This window comes from Budorcas taxicolor, chromosome 18, assembly GCF_023091745.1.
Source record: "Budorcas taxicolor isolate Tak-1 chromosome 18, Takin1.1, whole genome shotgun sequence".
Classification (NCBI taxonomy): domain Eukaryota; kingdom Metazoa; phylum Chordata; class Mammalia; order Artiodactyla; family Bovidae; genus Budorcas; species Budorcas taxicolor.
In genome coordinates, this window is record NC_068927.1 from 67,225,668 (window position 1) to 67,245,836 (window position 20,169).

At 42.4% G+C, this 20,169-nt stretch overlaps 2 protein-coding genes across 2 annotated transcripts in view; both read right to left on the reverse strand.

Annotated features, from left to right (window-relative positions):
• Window positions 1-1,038: 1,038 nt before the first annotated feature.
• LOC128064109 (zinc finger protein 211-like) lies at window positions 1,039-2,252 on the reverse strand. Its single transcript, XM_052656906.1, has one exon. The coding sequence runs from the start codon at window positions 2,250-2,252 to the stop codon at window positions 1,122-1,124; it is 1,131 nt and encodes a 376-aa protein (XP_052512866.1). The 3' UTR covers window positions 1,039-1,121.
• An 11,433-nt stretch (window positions 2,253-13,685) lies between these two features.
• Window positions 13,686-20,169, reverse strand: part of LOC128064110 (zinc finger protein 211-like) — a 36,350-nt gene continuing 29,866 nt past the window's right edge. The window contains 3 exon segments of the mRNA XM_052656907.1: window positions 13,686-13,830; window positions 13,914-14,086; window positions 14,373-14,382. Coding sequence (XP_052512867.1) covers window positions 13,686-13,830; window positions 13,914-14,086; window positions 14,373-14,382 — 328 coding nt within the window.

Sequence of the window (20,169 nt, forward strand, 5' to 3'; positions counted from 1 at the left end):
ATTGCCGGGAGAAATATCAACAACCTAAATATGCAGATGACACCACCCTTATGGCAGAAAGTGAAGAGGAACTAAAAAGCCTCTTGGTGAAAGTGAAAAAGAAGAGTGAAAAAGTTGCCTTAAAGCTCAACATTCAGAAAACGAAGATCATGGTATCTGGTCCCATCACTTCATGGGAAATAGATGGGGAAACAGTGGAAACAGTGACAGACTTTATTTTGGGGGGCTCCAAAATCACTGCAGATGGTGACTGCAGCCATGAAATTAAAAGACGCTTAACTCCTTGGAAGAAAAGTTATGACCAACCTAGATAGCATATTGAAAAGCAGAGACATTACTTTGCCAACAAAGGTCCATCTAGTCAAGGCTATGGTTTTTCCAGTGGTCATGTATGGATGTGAGAGTTGGGACTGTGAAGAAAGCTGAGCGCCAAAGAACTGATGTTTTTGAATTGTGGTGATGGAGAAGACTCTTGAGAGTCCCTTGGACTGCAAGGAGGTCCAACCAGTCCATTCTGAAGGAGATCAGCCCTGGGTGTTCTTTGGAAGGAATGATGCTAAAGCTGAAACTTCAGTACTTTGGCCACCTCATGAGAAGAGCTGATTCATTGGAAAAGACTCTGATGCTGGGAGGGATTGGGGTCAGGAGGAGAAGGGGACGACAGAGGACGAGATGGCTGGATGGCATCACAGACTCGATGGACATGAGTCTGAGTGAACTCCGGGAGATGGTGATGGACAGGGAGGCCTGGTGTGCTGCAATTCATGGGGTCGCAAAGAGTAGGACACGACTGAGTGACTGAACTGAACTGAAAGTATGAATTCTCTGATGTCCAATGAAACAGTACTTACAGGTAAAAGACATCACATTTCTTGTACTGATAAGGCTTTTCTCCACTATGGATTTTGCTATGGGTACTGAGCTACTTCCTTCAGCTAAAGGATTTCCAACATTCAGTGCAGGTGTAAGGCCTTTCTCCACCATGAACTCTGTGATGTACAATTATGTTCCAGTTTTGGAAAAAAGATTTATTATATTCACTGCACTCGTAAGACTTTTCTTCAGTGTGGATTTTTCTATGGATATGTAGAAGCTGTCTCTGGCTAAAGGATTACCAACATTTAAGCCCTTTCAGAAGTGTGAACTCTCTGATGACGATGAAGGCCTGACTTATCAGTAAAACATTTCCCACATTCTCTGCACTCATAAGGCTTTTCTCCACTATGAACTCTCTGATGACGATGAAGACGTGACCTATCAATAAAACATTTTCCACATTCAATGCACTCATAAGGTCTTTCTCCACTGTGAACACTCTGATGATTCTGGAGGCCTCTCTTAACAATAAAAGATTTCCCACATTCACTGCACTGATAGGGCCTTTCTCCGCTGTGAACTCTCTGATGGTACCGGAGACCACTTGAGAAAATAAAACATTTCCCACATTCGCTGCACTCATAGGGCCTTTCTCCACTGTGAACTCTCTGATGATACTGAAGACCTCTCTTATCAATGTAACATTTCCCACATTCACTGCACTCATAAGGCCTTTCTCCAGAATGAACTCGCTGATGATAATGCAGGTCAGATTTAGCGATAAAAGATTTCCCACATTCACTGCACCCATAGGGCCTCTCGCCACTGTGGACTCTCTGATGATACTGGAGGCCACGCAGAGCAACAAAAGACTTTCCACATTCACTGCACTCATAAGGCCGTTCGCCAGTGTGAACTCTCTGATGGTCAATTAACCTCCCCTTTTGGATGAAAGATTTACCACATTCTTTGCATTTATAAGGCTTTTCTCCAGTGTGGATTTTTCTATGGATTCTGAGGTACCTCCTTTGGCTAAATGACTTTCCACATTCAGGACAGGCATATAGTGTTCCTCCAGAGTTAAATCTCTGACCTGCAAGGAAGCCAGATTTGTGGGCAAAAAATTTTCCAGAATGGCTGCATTCATAAGACCTTTCTCTGGCATGAACTTCCTCGTGCTGAATAAGGCTATTTCTTTGGGTGCAGGCTTCCCTACATTTGCTGAACTCACAAAATCCTTCACCAGTGAGGGCTTCTTCATCCTGAACAAGTATATCTGTGGGGTTAGAGACCATCTTGCCTTCTCCCCAGCTCTGATGACTTTTTCCACTGTGAAAAACAGCATCATACTCCTTACTGTTGTTTCGTGGCATCCTGGTATTAGCGGCTTGTTTCTGAACTCCCATGTTGGCCAGGAAGTCATTTCCAATCTCCATGTTGGTAGACAGATTCCTTGCTGCATGGATCATACAGCTTTTCAAATATGCAGGTCTTCCCATATGACACTGGCAGAATTTCACTCCAATGTGCTGCTGAACATTGGCAGTAAAATAGAATTGTTTCCCACATGCCCCACATGTGTATTCTTTCTGCTCCCTATTTGTTCCTTGCTCTTCAGCTAAATGTAAAATGTCTCTCAAGACTGGGACACATATCTTACAAGGCTGGGTATTCTCAGGAGACAATTCTGCCCTGGGAGTCCTAATCTGTGATGCTCTCTCTGCAGATACATTCTGTTCAGAACATGTCTCTGCATCCTGGACTCCACAAGAACCTGAAAACAAACAGGTTGACTTTATTGGAGGGAATGACATCGTCACAACTGTACATCTGATACATGATAGAGGCAGTCCACGGAATCGTGTTCAGGACATGAACTGGGATTAAACTGAAGAAGCAGCTGGTCTCACTATGTCCAGGACACAAGGATTGGATGTGGCTCTCACAGCCAAGTGGTTAAGACACTGCACTGCCAATGCAGGGAGTGCAAGTTCAATCCCTGGCCATGGAACTAAGATCCCACATGTCTCACAGCCAAATAAAAGAGGAAAAGATTAAAAAAAAAAAAAGAAATAGTTACTATATTAATATCAAAGCTGACTTAACATAAACAAAGTCATCAGGGATAAAGAGAATAACACAATGATAAAGGGGTCAATTTTTCAGATTTCAAAATAATCCTTAACATTTATGTGCCTAACAATAGAATATTTAAATGTGAGGCAAAACAGACCTACAAGTAGAAACAGATATAATAGTTGGAGACTTCATTTAACACTGCTCTACCAGAAATGAGCAGATTCAGCAAACGGAAAATCTGTAAAGATGCTGTTGAACTGAAAAGTACCATCATCACTCAACTGGATGTAAGGACACCTAAAGACTACTAGTATACTCCATCCAAAATCAGAACAATAGTCTATTCATGCTGACATATAACATTCACAAGATAGACCACATCCTAGGTCAGAAAACATACCTTAACAAATCTGAAACAACTGAAATCATACAATGTCTTTTCTCAGAGCACAGCGGAATTAAAACAAAAATCAGTAACACAGTTGGGAAGATCCCCTGGAAAAGGGAAAGGCTACCCACTCCAGTACTCTGGCCTGGAGAATTCCATGGACTATACCCATGGGGTCGCAAAGAGTTGGACATGACTGACCGATTTAAAAAAAAAAAAAAAAGTAACACAAAGATAGCTGAAAAAAATCCCCAAATTTTGAGAATTAAACTATAGACTTTCAAATAAGACATTGGTCAAAGAAGAAGTCCCAAAAAAGAAATCTTAAGAAAACTTTTAATTAGAACTGGACATGGAACAAGAGACTGGTTCCAAATAGGAAAAGGAGTACGTCAAGGCTGTATATTGTCACCCTGCTTATTTAACTTTTATGCAGAGTACATCATGAGAAACACTGGGCTGGAAGAAGCACAAGCTGGAATCAAGATTGCCGGAAGAAATATCAATAACCTCAGATATGCAGATGACACCACTCATTGCAGAAAGCGAAGAAGAACTAAAGAGCCTCTTGATGAAAGTGAAAGAGGAGAATGAAAAAGTTGGCTTAAAGCTCAACATTCAGAAAACTACAATCACTGCACCTGGTCTTACACTTCATGGCAAACAGATGGGGAAACAGTGGCAACAGTGGCTGACTTTATTTTTCCAAAATCACTGCAGATGGTGACTGCAGCCATGAAATTAAAAGACGCTTACTCCTTGGAAGGGAAGTTATGATCAACCTAGACAGCATATTAAAAAGCAGAGACATTACTTTGTCAACAAAGGTCCATCTAGTCAAGGCTATGGTTTTTCCAGTGGTCATGTATGGATGAGAGAGTTGGACTATAAAAAAAGCTGAGCACTGAAGAATTAACGCTTTTGAACTGTAGTGTTGGAGGAGACTCCTGAGAGTCCCTTGGACTGCAAGGAGATCCAACCAGTCCGTCCTAAAGGATATCAGTACTGGGTGTTCATTGGAAGGACTGATATTGAAGCTGGAAACTCCAATACTTTGGCCACCTGATGTGAAGAGCTGACTCATTTGAAAAGACCCTGATGCTGGGAAAGATTGATGGCAGGAGAAGGGGATGACAGAGAATGAGATGGTTGGATGGCATCACCGCCTCAATGGACATGAGTTTGGGTAAACTCCGGGAGTTGATGATGGACAGGGAGGCCTGGCGTGCTGTGATTCATGGGTCACAAAGAGTTGGACATGACTGAGCAACTGAACTGAACTGAAGAAAACTTTTTAAGTATTTTCAAATAAACACAACATTTATCAAAATAAGTGAAAGCAGTGTTTATAAGGCAATGTATAGCATTGAATGAACATATTGCAAAAGGAGACCTAAAATCAACATCTGTGCTTTTACCTTATGAAACTACTATATAGAAAAATCAACAAAGCTCCAAAAAACCTTGTTATTTAAAATGGCCAATAATATAAAAAGGATTCTAGTCAGTGTGAAAATGAGGCAGTACACAAATTAATAATATCAAAAATGAAAGAAAAGGGGGGAAAAAATGAAAGAGGAGGGACATCCTTGGTGGTCCATTGGCTAAGACTCCTAACTCTCAAAGCAAGGGGCCCAGATTCCATCCCTGGTCAGGGAACTAGATATCACATGCTGCATCTAAGAGTTCACATGCCTCAACTAAAAGATCTACATGCTATGAAATATCAGTAAATTGAATCAAAAACTGTAAAAAATATATATATATATACACCATGATCAACTGGGATTACTGCAAGGTACACAAGGATAATGTAACATTCAAAAACCAATAAACAGAATCCATGTCAAGAATTCCCTGGCAGTCCCGTGGTTACGAATCCATAAGATCCCTGGTCCAGGAAGATTCCACATGCCACAGGGCAACTAAACCCTCAGGCCACAAGTACTGAAACCAACCTATAAACCTTGCTCACCAAACTAGAGAAAATCCTCCCAGCAACAAAGACCCAATGCATCCAAAAAATTAAAAAAAAAAAAAAAAAAAATCTAAAAACAAAACAAAAGCAACAAAAAAAGACAACCTAAAAAACTGGGAGAAAATATTTTCAAATGATGTAAGTCAGAAAGAGACAAATACCACTTGATTTCACTTCTTTACGGAATCTGAAATATAACACTATATATCTACATATAAACATACAGGAAACAGAAACAGACTCAGGAATAGAGAACAAACTTATGTCTGCCAAGTGAGAGGGAAGTAAGTGAAGGAAGGATTGGGAGCATAGTGTTAGCAGATGCAAACTAGTAAACATGGCATGGATAAACAAGGTCTTGATGCCATACTACAGGAAACTATATTCAGTACCTGTGATAAACCGTAAGGGAAACGAATAAGGAATATATATATATATATATATATATATGTCTGTGTGTATGTGTGTGTATTAAAAAAAACTTGGTAGCTATGCTGTGCAGCAAAAATTAACATAAAGTTGAGAACTGAACAGAATATTTTAATAAAATTATACAAACAAAAAAACAAAAAGACTACTGACCCTGAATCCTCAGCTGCAAATTTGGGGATACAGGTGTTCTGGCACTGAGGTTGCTCTCTTCCTAGCTATACTAACCACAGGACATAACTCAGCTTTTTGAAGAAGTAGTGCCCATGGTTCATTTGTGAGAAGAACATACCTGCCCCAGGGGAAAAGGAGAAAGGCAGAGCCTAGCTCTGAGGAGTGAGATGGGTGTGTAGGCCTTACCCAGCATGCACACAAGTGCAAAGTTCTCCAGCATGACATCAAGGTACAGGCGTATTTGAACCTCATCAAGAAGACACCATTCATTCCAGGAGAAGTACACGGCCACATCCTCAAAGGTCACACTGCCCTGGTACAATAGGGACAAATGAAACAATGAACAAACTCACTCCCAAAAAACCACCATCCAACTTCTTCGCACATCTCCCCCACTGCCCAGTCAGATGGGGCCTCCTGAAACCTGGAGTTAAAAAAACACCTCCCTCCTTTGATCTGACCCTCCCATTGGCTCCAGAAAACACAGGTAGTCCTTTCAAGCCAAAATCCTGCTCTTCCCTATGTTTATTCCCACCAGGAGAAAAAAAGAAAACAAAAACAAAAACCTGCACTTACCTAACTAAACCAGTTCAGCCTCACAAAAGTGACCAGTTCCACACTTCCTTCCATCGATGATGGAAAACAGGAACCTCCTCAACAAACCCCGGCCTGCATTCACGACCCTGAACATGGGGTTCTCCTTCCCAAACCAAGGGTCTGGGTGAATGGCAAGTGAAGAGCCTCAAGACCCTTCTCAAATACAAAGAATGCATGCATGGGCTTGAGAATAATTGAGGGACAGGGACAACCTCCATTTACCAAAAGTGCTTCTGCAGTCCTGGGAATCTATGGGAATGGGCAGACCATGGAGGAAGGTGACCTGGGTGATATTCCAGGGGCTCAAACTTTCCCAGGATTTCTGCCTAGGACCAGAGCCCTGGTAATGGAACGGCGGCTGGCTAAGGTCTCCTTTGTGACTCCATCCTCAGTACTACCTCTTTAGGACTTGTGAGCAAGGAAAAGCCAGAAATTCCCTCTACCTCAAATTAAGAATCACAAACCAACAGACTTTCCTTTCACTAAACAGTTTTGAAGCCTAATTTTAAAAACCTAAAAAGCACAGATGACGTCCCTCCTGTGCTCAAGTCTTCACCGCTTCCAGCATGTCTAAGCGGGAAATTACAACCTCTCATCTGGCACTCCAGGTGAAGCCTGCCCGCAAACGTTGTTCCTCACAGAAGCTGGACGGACCTCAGGTTCCCCAACATTCCTGCTTCAGTTGCGTCTCAAAGCCTCGCTCACACATTACACAGGTCCTCGGAAATAAGGACACCGCCTGTGAAGGCCTGCAAGAGGCCTTCAGGCCTGTCGTGGAAGAGGGCCCTGAGATAAAGCGACCTGGGCAGGCGTTCTCGCACGGGGCATTCATATTCTGACGGGAAGGCGGGCAGGGCGAAACGTTTACCTGAGGTGGCGCCGGCAGCGAAGCCGCCGCCATCCGAGCCTGTGGGCGGAGCGGAGCTTCCAAAGTGGAGCGACCAGGTCGGTTTCGGTAGGACAACTCCCCGCAGAAGGTGACCTCCCCGACCCTAAGAACAGACGCTGTGCAGTGTGCACGAAGACTCCGCTTCCGCCTTAGACCCCTCACTGCCCAGCAAACTCCTCACTCGTGAGCTTATCACCAGCCCCACGGTCTCGACAACAAACAAAACGTCGAAATAAACGCGCCGGAAGTCACTGCCGGATGTTCGGCCTCCAGGAAATGCGCGTCTTCTGAATGTTCAAGGGCTCAACCCGCTCCAGTGTTCTTGCCTGGAGAATCCCAGGGACGGGGGAGCCTGGTGGGCTGCCGTCTATGGGGTCGCACAGAGTCGGACACGACTGAAGTGACTTAGCAGCTACCTCACCTTCGCGCAAGTTCTTCTGGGTAATGTAGTGCCAAGGCCTCAAGGAACGGCGCCACACTGGAAACGCAAGGAGGAAAGCCAAGCGCTGGGAAATCACGTGTCGGGGGCCTCCGTCCTCATTAAAGAGATGGGGAGTCGATGACGAAATAGGGGGAGGGTGCTTCAGAGAATTTAAGTCTTTAATGATACTGATCACTTAAGTGTAGGAATAATCTAGCTGACATCCATTGGTAACTGGAAATAAGAAAATATTATCTTATTGCTCTTGAAATGCATGCAGCCTGAAGTGCTCAAGTCATCTGTAGATTATGGTCAGGGAAAAGGAAAAAAGACTACAGGATTCTGACTGGGAATGTCGAAAGTTGATACTGGGCAGGCCTACTACAGCTGAACACGCTTATTTTGAACACACTAACCTCAGATATGCAGATGACACCACCGTTAGGGCAGAAAGTGAAGAGGAGCTAAAAAGCCTCTTGATGAAAGTGAAAAAGGAGAGCGAAAAAGTTGGCTTAAAGCTCAACATTCAGAAAACGAAGATCATGGCATCCGGTCCCATCACTTCATGGGAAATAGATGGGGAAACAGTGGAAACAGTGTCAGACTTTATTTTTTTGGGCTCCAAAATCACTGCAGATGGTGACTGCAGCCATGAACTTAAAAGACGCTTACTCCTTGGAAGAAAAGTTATGACCAAACTAGATAGCATATTCAAAAGCAGAGACATTACTTTGCCGACTAAGGTCCATCTAGTCAAGGCTATGGTTTTTCCTGTGGTTATGTATGGATGTGAGAGTTGGACTGTGAAGAAGGCTGAGTGCCGAAGAATTGATGCTTTTGAACTGTGGTGTTGGAGAAGACTTGAGAGTCCCTTGGACTGCAAGGAGATCCAACCAGTCCATTCTGAAGGAGATCAACCCTGGGATTTCTTTGGAAGAAATGATGCTAAAGCTGAAACTCCAGTACTTTGGCCACCTCATGCGAAGAGTTGACTCATTGGAAAAGACTCTGATGCTGGGAAGGATTGGGGGCAGGAGAAGAAGGGGACGACCGAGGATGAGATGGCTGGATGGCATCACGGACTCGGTGGACGTGAGTCTGAGTGAACTCTGGGAGATGGTGATGGACAGGGAGGCCTGGCATGCTGCGATTCATGGGGTTGCAAAGAGTCAGATATGACTGAGCGACTGAACTGAACACACTGAAAACACTTATTTTGGTCCCCCAGAAAAGGCTGTCTTGCCTGCATAGTCAGTGATGGTGTGCAACTAAGTGAGCAACAATGATGGATATTCAGGACACCCAAAATGGCTGTATTCTTCCTCTTTGTACATCCCCTGCCCCACCAGTCTGATTCACCTATACCCTACTCACCTGCCTGAACTTTCATTTAATAATAAAGCCTCATCTGTCAATACCTACCTTCTTGCTCTAGCCCCAGATAGTCCTTGTTTTTCTCATTAGATAGTAACTACTTTGCATTGAATTTCTCAGAGACTGTGAGTGGCCTGCTTTTTTCCTGGTTTCCCTGTCAACTGACGAGCCAACCTCACCTCAATTCCCTCTAAAGCAAGTACCTCCCTATCCTCCCCAGTAAAAAAAAAAAAAAAAAAGCCTATGGCCACATCCTGCCTGCTGTGTCTGACCACGGTGACGTGTCTCTCCTGGGCCTTGTGATGTCTTTGTCCTTGTCTTTGGGCTCCTTCTTTGCTATTCAGGCTGAGCGATTATTAATGTTATCCTGACTCTAAGACTAGACCCCTTTGTCTCTCACAGCTGATCAGTGTCTCCAGTTTCCGCCACTCTTGCCCTGCCTGGCACAGTTCCACAGGGAGGAGGCAGGGCCAGGGTGGTTTCTCTGTAGGTATGCTGGGGTGGATAAACTGCGGCTAAGCAGCTGTCAGAAATGTGGGCTGTAACTGCCAACAATGGCCACCGCAGCCCAACCTGGGTTCTGCCCTGGGACTTGCCTTTGCACCCCAAAATCAAGTCCTTACCCTGGTCTTGACTGCACCAGATCCAGCAACATGTTGGGGCAGAGCATGTCTTCTCCTTGGCTGGGGTGTATGTGAACCTGCTCACCGGAAACCAGCAGCTGATAAAGCAGACCTCACTCTGCCAGGCTCAAGGGCCAGGAGCAAGCAAGCAAACTCCTACTAAACAGGGTTCAGGCTCCTGCAACTTTTCTATCTGTCCCACTGTGCCTCCAACCAGTCCACCACATAGAACCTAGGACTGGGACATTCTGTTTCTTGAACTGCTCACACTCCAGATGCCATGATGTTACAAAAACACACACACAAAATACATGATATGATAAATGATCTCACAAAGGGGTAGGACCCAATAGTCATTCCATTTATGTAAACATTTGAAAATAGTCATCACAAAAGTAGTGGGCTTCCCTCATGGCTCAGTGGTAAAGACAGCACCTGCCAGTGCAGGAGACAAGGGTTCAATCCTTGGTCCAGGAAATACCACAGGTCACAACTATTGAGCCTATGGTCTAGAGCCTGGGAACCAAAACTACTAAGTGCATATACAAAAACTATTGGAGCCCGAGTGCCCTAGAGCCCTGCTCTAGCACACTGCAATGAGACACCCGTGCACCACAACTAGAGAGTACCCCTCACTCTCCACAACTAGGAAAAAGCCTGTGCAACAATGAAGACCCAGCACCATCAAAAATAAATAAAATTATATATTTTAAAAAGTGGAATATGCTCTTACATCAGTAATTTTAACGTTGTGGATGAATTAAAATGCCAGGTAGAAACTGGTTTGAGGGGTACACACAAAGTATCAGAATATTGACATTTACATTTTAAATACCTAAAATTTAAGTCTACTACACAGCCACAAAATGATTTTTAAGATATGCAAAACCTGTCACTATATGACCATTCAACTATGGTAGCATACTTGAAAGTTATTTTGGCTACTGAACCTGTAAGAGGGGAAAGTATACAGCGGTGTGCTACTGGCGACGCTTCCCAACTCCATGTTCAGTGACATTATGTTCGCAATCTGACATTGGCTATGGAAGTGTTTACACTCACGGAAACTGGCAAACACTATAATATAAAAAAGGATTTACTTTGTAACTGAATGTCTGCACTTAAGATTGAGGTAGCTTATGTTAATAGTATACATTTATCTTAAATGTGTATAATATATTTGATCCTTGCATTATGCATAGTAAAGAAATTGAGGAAAACATGAGAACATGTCTCTCAGTATTCCAAATTCAAATTCCATGCAGGAGACACTCACATTGTTGAAGAATAAGTGAAATATCACAGATATCTTTGTTGTTTCCCTGCTCTCCTATTTGTCACAAAAAGGGAAAATGGGGAAATCCCACAAAATAAAAGTAGGCAAAAAGATAGGAACAGAAAGATACCCAAACAAGACACACAGGAAAAGAGACATTAAAAACCAACAACAGGTGGGGTGGGGGGGGTTCATGTTTGGGAACACATGTAAGAATTAAAGATTTTAAAATTAAAAAAATTAAAAACTATTTAAAAAAAAACCAACAACACTCAACATCAAAAATCCTGAGAAATGCAATTAAAAACATAATGATTTCATACTGCTATCTTACAGTCTTCATTGGAGGTGTCAGCATGCATTCAGTCTTAGAGTTTAAGATAGGCTGGATTTCTGGGTCATATGGTAGTTTTTAGCTTTTTAAGACATCTCCATTCTGTTCTGCATAATGGTGGTATCAATGTACATTCCCACCACAGACCCTGAGAAAACCATAATTCAAAAAGAAACATCGACCCCAGTGTTCATTGCATACTATTTACAATAGCTAGGACATGGATGCAAACTATGTGTCCACTGACAGATGAATGAATAAAGAAGTTGTGGTACATGTGTACAATGGAATATTACTCAGCCATAATAAAGAATCAATTTGAATCAGTTCTAGTGAGGTGGATGAGCCCAGTATACAGAGTGAAGTCAGGAGGAAAAAAATGTCATATATTAATGCATATAATGTATACATGCATATACATTAATGCATATGCATACGCTATATTAATGCATATACAGGAATAGAGACACAGACAGAAATTTATGGAAACACTGGAGGAAGGAGAGTGTATGAAAAATGGAGCGAATAGGACTGAAACACCCTCTACCATACATAAAACAGATAGCTATTGGGAAGGTGCTGTATAGAACTGGGGTCTCAACCCAGTGCTTTGTGACAACTTAGAGGGGTGGAACTGGGTGTGGGGATGGGATGCAGATTCAAGAGGTAGGGGACATATCTATACTTGTGGATGATCATGTTGTTGTATGGCAGAAAGAGCAAAACATTGTAAAGTGATTATCCTCCAATTAAAAGTAAATATTAAAAATAAAGAAAAAAGATAGCTTGATCTAGTGTGGGTCCCAAAAATGGGTAGGCAAGTACTTGTTGCTTAACAATCATTCGGTGACTTAATTCTTACATTTATGGAAGGGTATGGGGATGGGAGGAGCAATGAGAAGATCAGTAAAGAGGACAGGAGGAAGAACTTGGGAACCAGTCCATGTGAGAACCACAGCAGATGCTCTTCTTCCTTCAGTGTCCCTCACATTAACTAGAACCATCAGTGGGTCAACTAAATAATGGAGTAATAGGGACATGCTAATCAAACCAGTCAATCTTAAAAGAACCAGTCCTGAAGGACTGATGCTGAACCTTAAGTTCTAATACTCTGGCCACCTGATGTGAAGAGCCAAATCATTAGAAAAGACCCTGATGCTGGGAAAGATTGAAGGCAGGAGGAGAAGGGGATGACAGAGGACAAGATGATTGGATGGCATCACCGACTCAATGGACATGAGTTTGAACAAGCTCAAGGAGATGGTGGAGGACAGGGAAGCCTGGTGTGCTGCAGTCCATGGAGTCACAAAGAGTTGGACATGATTGAGCGACTAATCAGCAACAACTAGGAATATGCTGAAGTCTGTATATGAAGATGGAAAGGACTTCGGAAACCAAACATGGCATATGGTGGTGAAGAAGTCTGGGGTGATACCAATGACCCCGTCTGGAACGCCTGGCTTAGTGCTGCTGTCCCTGTGAGGAACTGCTCAAGCAGGAGGGTGACACGCCTGGGTGGAAATGAAGCTGGAGTCCCTGGTGGTAAGGCAGGAAGATGTGTGCAGTTCATGGTCAGGACACAGGAGACAGAGCCCTTGCGCTGAGGGGTAGAAGTCAGTGTATGCGTGCAGTGTGGAGGAACCACTCTCACGAAGGCCTGGCAGTAGTGAGCACCTGTACAAGTCCCTCACAGCATCGGTTTGGCCATGGTATAGGCAGGGCCTCTGGCGCGGGGCTGGGAGTGCTGAAGTGTTCGCATGGAGGGGTTCTTTTAGTCCCCAAACTTAGCGGTGGGGAGAGGCAGCAGAGGAGTGGAATGACCAGACTCCCCAAACCCTGAATCAGGCAACAGTGAATCCCAGATCCATGTCCACTGTGCCAAGATCGCCGAGATCACGAACAGATGATACTGTGTCTCTATGCTTCCTCTCTAAAGAGGGTGCATTTGATGCAGAGATTCTTTGCACCTTCGAACAACCAGCCCATCCTAAAGGAGGTCAGTCCCGGGTGTTCATTGGAAGGACTGATGTTGAAGCTGAAACTCCAATACTTTGGCCACCTGATGCGAAGAGCTGACTCATTGGAAAAGACCCTGATGCTGGGAAAGATTGACGGCAGGAGGAAAAGGGGACGACAGAGGATGAGATGGTTGGATGGCATCACCGACTCAATGGACATGGGTTTGGGTGGACTCCAGGAGTTGGTGATGGACAGGGAGGCCTGACGTGCTGCGATTCATGGGGTCACAAAGAGTAGGACACGACTGAGCGACTGAACTGAACTGAACAACCTTAAACTCCTTCAAAGTCACAGCCATCCATATTTGGGAAATTCATAAGGCTTTTCTCCAGTGTGAACTCTCTGATGACAATGAAGGTTTGAACTACCAATAAAACATTTCCCACATTCACTGCACTCGTAAATTTCTCCAAGATGGATTTTCCTATGGGAACTGAGGTAGCGGATTTGGTAAAGGATGTCCTACATTCTCCAGGCTTATATAGCCTTTCTCCCCTGTAAATGCCCTGATGATACTGAAAGCCAGGCAGAAAAGTGTATGATTTCCCACATACTTTACACTCATAAGGCCTTTCTCCAGTATGAGTTCTCTGATGTTCAATGAAAGAGTACTTACAGGTGAAAGGTTTATCATATTCCTTTCACTGATATGGCTTTTCTGCAGTGTGGATTTTCCCATGGTTATTGAGCTACCAGCTTCGGTAAAATGTGCTGCAAGTAAAAGATACTAAGTGTCACAACTAAGACCCAGCTCAGCCAAATAAATAAATAAATATTTTAAATGTGGGTCTGCCCATATCATATTTGCAGGATTTCTCCCCAACATGCTGCTTCTGGTGCTGCTGAATGTTGGCAGTGAAATAGAATTATTTCCCACATGACCCAGATACACATACAGCAGTTTCTGCCTGCTGTTTGCTCTTTGTTCTTGAGGCAAATGCAAAATGTCTCTCAAGACTAGAACGCACATCTTACAGAGCTGGACCTTCTCAGGAGACAAGCCTGTGCTGCATGTCCTCATCTGTGAGAGTCCTTCTTCAATTTGCTCTGTTCAAAAGGTGTCTCCTTATCCCAAATTCCATGCCAAGAACCTGAAAACAAAGAAGTGGTAAAGAAGTCCTTGTTGGCTTTTTTGGAGGGAGGGATGACATCACAAATCCATGTTGGACACGTGAAAAAACCACTGCCCAGGAGTATGTTCAGAAATAGGCTTGGAGTCAAATTGAGGAAGCAGCTGCAAGAGTCGTAGGCTGCAGTGAACCTGGGAAAATTGGGAAGTAGTAGAAATGACAAGTTGACCAAAGGTCAAGAATAGACAAAGATGAGAGAAGTGATTTGTAGCCACTGACAATGGCACCATGACGCTTGTCCAAAGAAAGAAAGTCATTCTTTCTGTTATGACTTGAACACAGACCTGATATCAAGCCCTCACCCAGCTGCCGTTCATTTCCCCAGGGTACCTCTGAGCACTTTATGTTGAGACCAGAGTGATGTCCATACCATGAAACCCCAAGAACTCTCCATTGCAAGCTGAAAGATTACATGGGACACAAACTATACAACTTCTAACTGAGTCAAGATGGGTCAACGGTAATACTGGCCCAGAGGAACTCAGTACACAATATATGACATTTAAATATTACATTTTAAAAAATCCAGTGGATCCAGGGAAAGGGATGGACAGTGGATAGAATTTAGGAATTTTAGGAATCTATCTCCACCAAAACGTATTAATAATCGTACAAGCAGAGTGTAATTTATCTAACACTTCTGCAGCTATGGAGCCTGCTGAATATCTGCAGTGTCCCACGAAACAGAGTTTGAAGAGATAAAGATTCACAACCAGAATCAGATATCACATGGATGTTAAGATGATCACATTGGGAAATAAAATAATTATGAATAAGCTAATTAACCTCTGCTAAAGAATAAAGAAAACAGCATACAATACCAGAAGGACGATGTAAGTTGAGAAATGAGAATTCTAACAGAGGACCAAAAGCAAAGCTACAGTCAAGTACACTGTAACTGAAATGAAGAATGCACATATTATTCATATTACTCATAGGCTGAACACACCTGAGAAAAGGATGTTTAAGCTTGATGTTCTCTTAGTTCCAAAACTAAAAAGCAAACAAAAACAAATGACAGAAAATAAAATGAAAAACACCAGAACATTCAAGACCTGTGGGAAAACTGCAAAAGGTTTAATATACACATATGGAAACATGGCAAAGAGAAAAAGAAAAAAGAACAGAAGAAATTCTTGAGGCAATAATGATGAAGAAATTTCAATCAAATTAATGTTAGATACCAACCCATAGATCCACAAAGCTCACAAACCACCAGACAGATTGAATTAAAAAAAAAAAAAAGACAGGTAAGTATATCACATTCAAATGCAGGAAATAAAAAAAGAATCCTCAAAGAAGCCACAGAAATAAATGCCTTTTAGAGAAGCAACAAAAACAATGACATTTGAATTCTCCTCAGAAATCAGGCAAAGAAGAATGGAATGGAGTTAAAATATTTAAAGTGCAGTGATTGTGATGGGGTTTGGGAAGGGTGGATATCCCCAATCTAGAGTTTAATATCCATAACATTAATCTTTAAGAGTGAAGGTGAAATACTTTCTTAGACACAGAAAAATTATGGGAATATAGTAAAGGAAATCTTTAGACAGATGAAAAATGACATCAATTAAAAATCTGGGTTTCAGACTTCCCTGGTGGTCCAATGGCTAAGACTCCATGTTCCTGATGCAGGGGGCCTGGGGTCAATCCCTGCCTGGTCAGGGAACTAGATCCCACATATTTCAACTAAGACCCTGTGCAGCCAAAATAAATAAAAATAAACACTTTTTTTAAAAAAAATCTGGGTTTCATAGGGAAAGTAAGAGCATTAGAGAATTAAAAATTTTCACTGACATATAACTGCAATGGAACACTGTGTATCTTTAAACTGTATAACATGATTTGATCTTGGCTTCTCTGGTGTCTCAGATGGTAAAGAATCTGCCTGCAATGCAAGAGACCTGGGTTCAATCCCTAAGTCAGAAAGATCTACTGAAGAAGGGAATGGCTACCCACTCCAGTATTCTTGCCTGGAGAATTCCATGGACAGCGGAGCCTGGCGGGCTACTGTCCTTCGGGTCACAAAGAGTTGGACACAACTGAGCGACCAAGCACTGCATATACCTTGCACTAACAAATTACGTTTAGTTAACAGAGTTACAACTTTTTTCCCATGATGAGAACTTTTAAGAACCACTCTCTTAGAAACTTCTGAATATACTGTCTAGTTTTTGGACTTTCCTGGAGGTCCAGTGGTTAGGACTCTACACTTACACTACAGAGGATGAGGATTCGATCCTTTGTCAGGGAACTAGATCCCACAAGCAACTCATCTAAATAAATAAATAATTAATTAATTATAAGATACAGTTTTGTTAATGAGTCATCATGCTGTGCATTACATTAAAAAATTCATTCATCTCATAAGCAGAAATCTATAACTTCTGACACCCTTCACTTATTTTATCAATGGACCTTCCCCCTCTTGGCAAGCATCAATTGTTAGTCTGTATCTAAGTTTGGTGTTGTTGATATTATTTTAAATATTCAACATGTTAGAATAATCATACAGTACAGTTAATCCTGGATCTAAATGGGTTAGAACTGCTTGGGTCCACTCATATATGGATTCTTTTTAACGTGGATATTTTTCAACAAATAGAGATGACTATAGGCTCTATACTTGGAAGAATCATAAATGCAAAAACTTCAGAATCAGAGAGCTGACGATGGGACTTTAGCATCTAATGATTTTAGTATAGGCAGGGGCTCCTGGAACCAATCCTTTGTGGAAGCAGAGGGACAATTGAGAAAAATAATAAAAAGGAAGAGAGAAAGCAATTAGGAGTTTTAAAAATTATAAGGTATTCAAATCACCCAGGAAGCTGCACAGTGTTATATGAAACTGGACTTCAGTTCAGTTGCTCAGTTGTGTTTGATATAACTGGATATATGGACACCTATAGACTACTAGTTTACTCCATCCAAAAACAACACATAGCCTTCTCATGCTGACATATATAACATTCACAAGACAGACCACATCCTAACCCAGAAAACGTACATTTAACAACCTTGAAACAACAGAAATCATAGAATGTCTTTTCTCAGAGCACAGAGGAATTAATGCTAGAAATCAGTAACACAAAGATAGCTGGAAAAAAATTCCAAAATACTGAGAATTAAACAATATACTTTCAAATAAAACATGAGTCAAAGAGGAATTCACCAAAGAAGAAATTTTGAGATAAATTTTTAAGTATTTCAACACTTCAAAATATGTGAATACAGTGAAAGCAGTATTGATAAGGTAATTTATCTATTTTTTCTTCTTTTTTCTTAATATATATAATTTAACCACTGTACCAGCATGGAATTTCCCAAAACATTGTAAGTACAGTTGATTTACAATGTTTCAAGCATGCAGCAAGATGATTCAGTTATACATATATATATACATTATTTTTGCAATTATTTTCCATTATAAGTTGTTACAAGCTATTGACTATAGTTCCCCGTGCTATACAGTAAACCTTAGTTACTTGTTGCCTATCTATTTTTAAAATTAGAAATCTAGCATTCTAGCAATTTATAGCACTGAATGCAGATGTCAGAAAAGACCTAAAATCAATCAGCTGTGCTTCTACCTTATGAAATCACAATAGGAAAAAACTAAATCCAATGGGAGAAGAAAAAAAATACTTAAAAATCAACTCAGAAAAATCAACAAAGCCTCCCAACAGTTGGTTCTTTAATATGACTGACAAAATAAAAAATATTCCATTCCCTGTAAACATGAACACAACACAGGATGCAAACTACTAATGAAGAAGGAATTCATAGGGCCTGGACTCCATCTTGGGCCTGTTCATACTGATCATGCTCGGCCACCTTTCCAATAGATGCTGAACTCTGTGTTTAGTGCCTATGAAAACAACAACAGAAGGATAAGACCCCCTCCAGACAGGGGAACCTTGAAGATCGTATCTAGGTTATTCTTGGCCTAAGAGAAAACATACACCAATCACCCCTTCCTCCAGACAGGCCATAAAATTTTCTGTATCTATCAGAGTGTAACCTTGGGTTTATTGATTATTGGCTAATTGTTTGACTGTTTGAGCACATGAGCACATAGCACATGAATGATGGGGTTATTAGGATTGTATTTTCCTTGGTTTATGTAAGTCTCAAGGAATTTGGAGTGGTGGGTTCAGACACGTACACATGGGGTATAAAAGATTTTCACAAATGCTGGTCGGGGTCCTTGGCTAAGAGGAGACTCTGCCTCGGGCCCGCCAGTATAATAAACTGCACTCCACTATCTGCATTGTCCTTCTGAGTGAGTGAGTTTGTTTCCCGGAACGTGTGGCTACAACACTGGGACACCCTCCACCTATCAAAGGTGTTTCTCCACCCCTGGGAATCTGTGGGAACAGGAAAGCCATAGAAGAAAGTGACCAGGGTCATACTCCAGAGACGAGGACTTGCCAGGACCGCTGCCTGACACAAGAGCCAGGTTACCTTGATGCTGAGAAGGGCCCTGTGGGAATCCTGGGCACAGAGGCCTTTTTGTCCTCCATTTCTTATAGTCAAGACTCCAGTCTCCATGACCTTCTCTCATTTCCATGTAACAGAACAGTTGCTAATCAAAAGAGGAACAGCAAAGAAACCACCTGAAGCAAGATTAAAGAACCAGAGAATCTCAACAAGATTAGGAGACTGGATCACCTAAGATCCTGCACACATCCTAATCCTGTAAGCAACCCTACTACCCTTTTGAAACTTTGTGGAAGAAAGAATACAAGACTGTTACTGCCTTGATCCTTACGACATATACCCGCCTGACTACATGCATGCATGCTCAATCACATCCGACTCTTTGTGACCTCATGGACTGTAGCATGTCAGGCCCCTCTGTCCATGGGATTTTCCAGCCAAGAATACTGGAATGGGTTGCTATTTCCTTCTCCGGGGGATCTTCCTGTTAGGTAGGTAGAATAGGGAAAAGGAGTCCAAAATGGCGGTGGCTAAAAGACAAGGAAGGGAAAAGCCCATGAAAATAGAACGAAAGAAGGTCCAAGGACCAGAGTGAAGACTTCAGGTAGAACAAACAGCACTCCTGGCTAAGCCCAATTTGCATAGGGCAGGCCCAGGTGGAGGAAAAAATACATATAAAAGGAAGAGCCAAAGCGCTTTCTCTCTCTCTTTCCCGCATGCATGCGCTCTTTCTCTCTCCCTCTCTCTCCCCCTCCCCTATGCACTCCCCCACTCTCTTCCCTCCAAGTCTTTGGGTTGGCATGCCCTCACGCTTCGAGGATGTATTCTCCTGCTAGAGCTGAAACACTGATTTGCCTAAGAGCTATAACACGGTTTGTCCAAGACCTGAGAGCTGTGATGCACCGAGGGCTTTTACGTCCATCGCTCCAAATCTTTGTTGAGACGAGACAAAGAACCGAGGAACATACACTCGTGTGACATTCCCAACCCAGGGATTGAACTTGTGTCTCTTGCATCCCCTGCATTGGCAGGTGGATTCTTTACCACTGTGCCTCCTGGACAGCCCATCTGACTACATAACCTTTCCCTACTCACCAGGAAGCAGGGGCACACAGTTCTTGAAGGGCTATGTACTGCATTCCCCTTTTGCCTGGCAAAGTTATAAAGCCGCTCTTTCTCCTCCATGAACTAAAAAGATGCAC

What these genes read in the sequence shown, in the direction of transcription:
- LOC128064109 (XM_052656906.1), bottom strand. Translation starts at nt 2,252, where the DNA reads ATGGAGATTGGAAATGACTTCCTGGCCAACATGGGAGTTCAGAAACAA.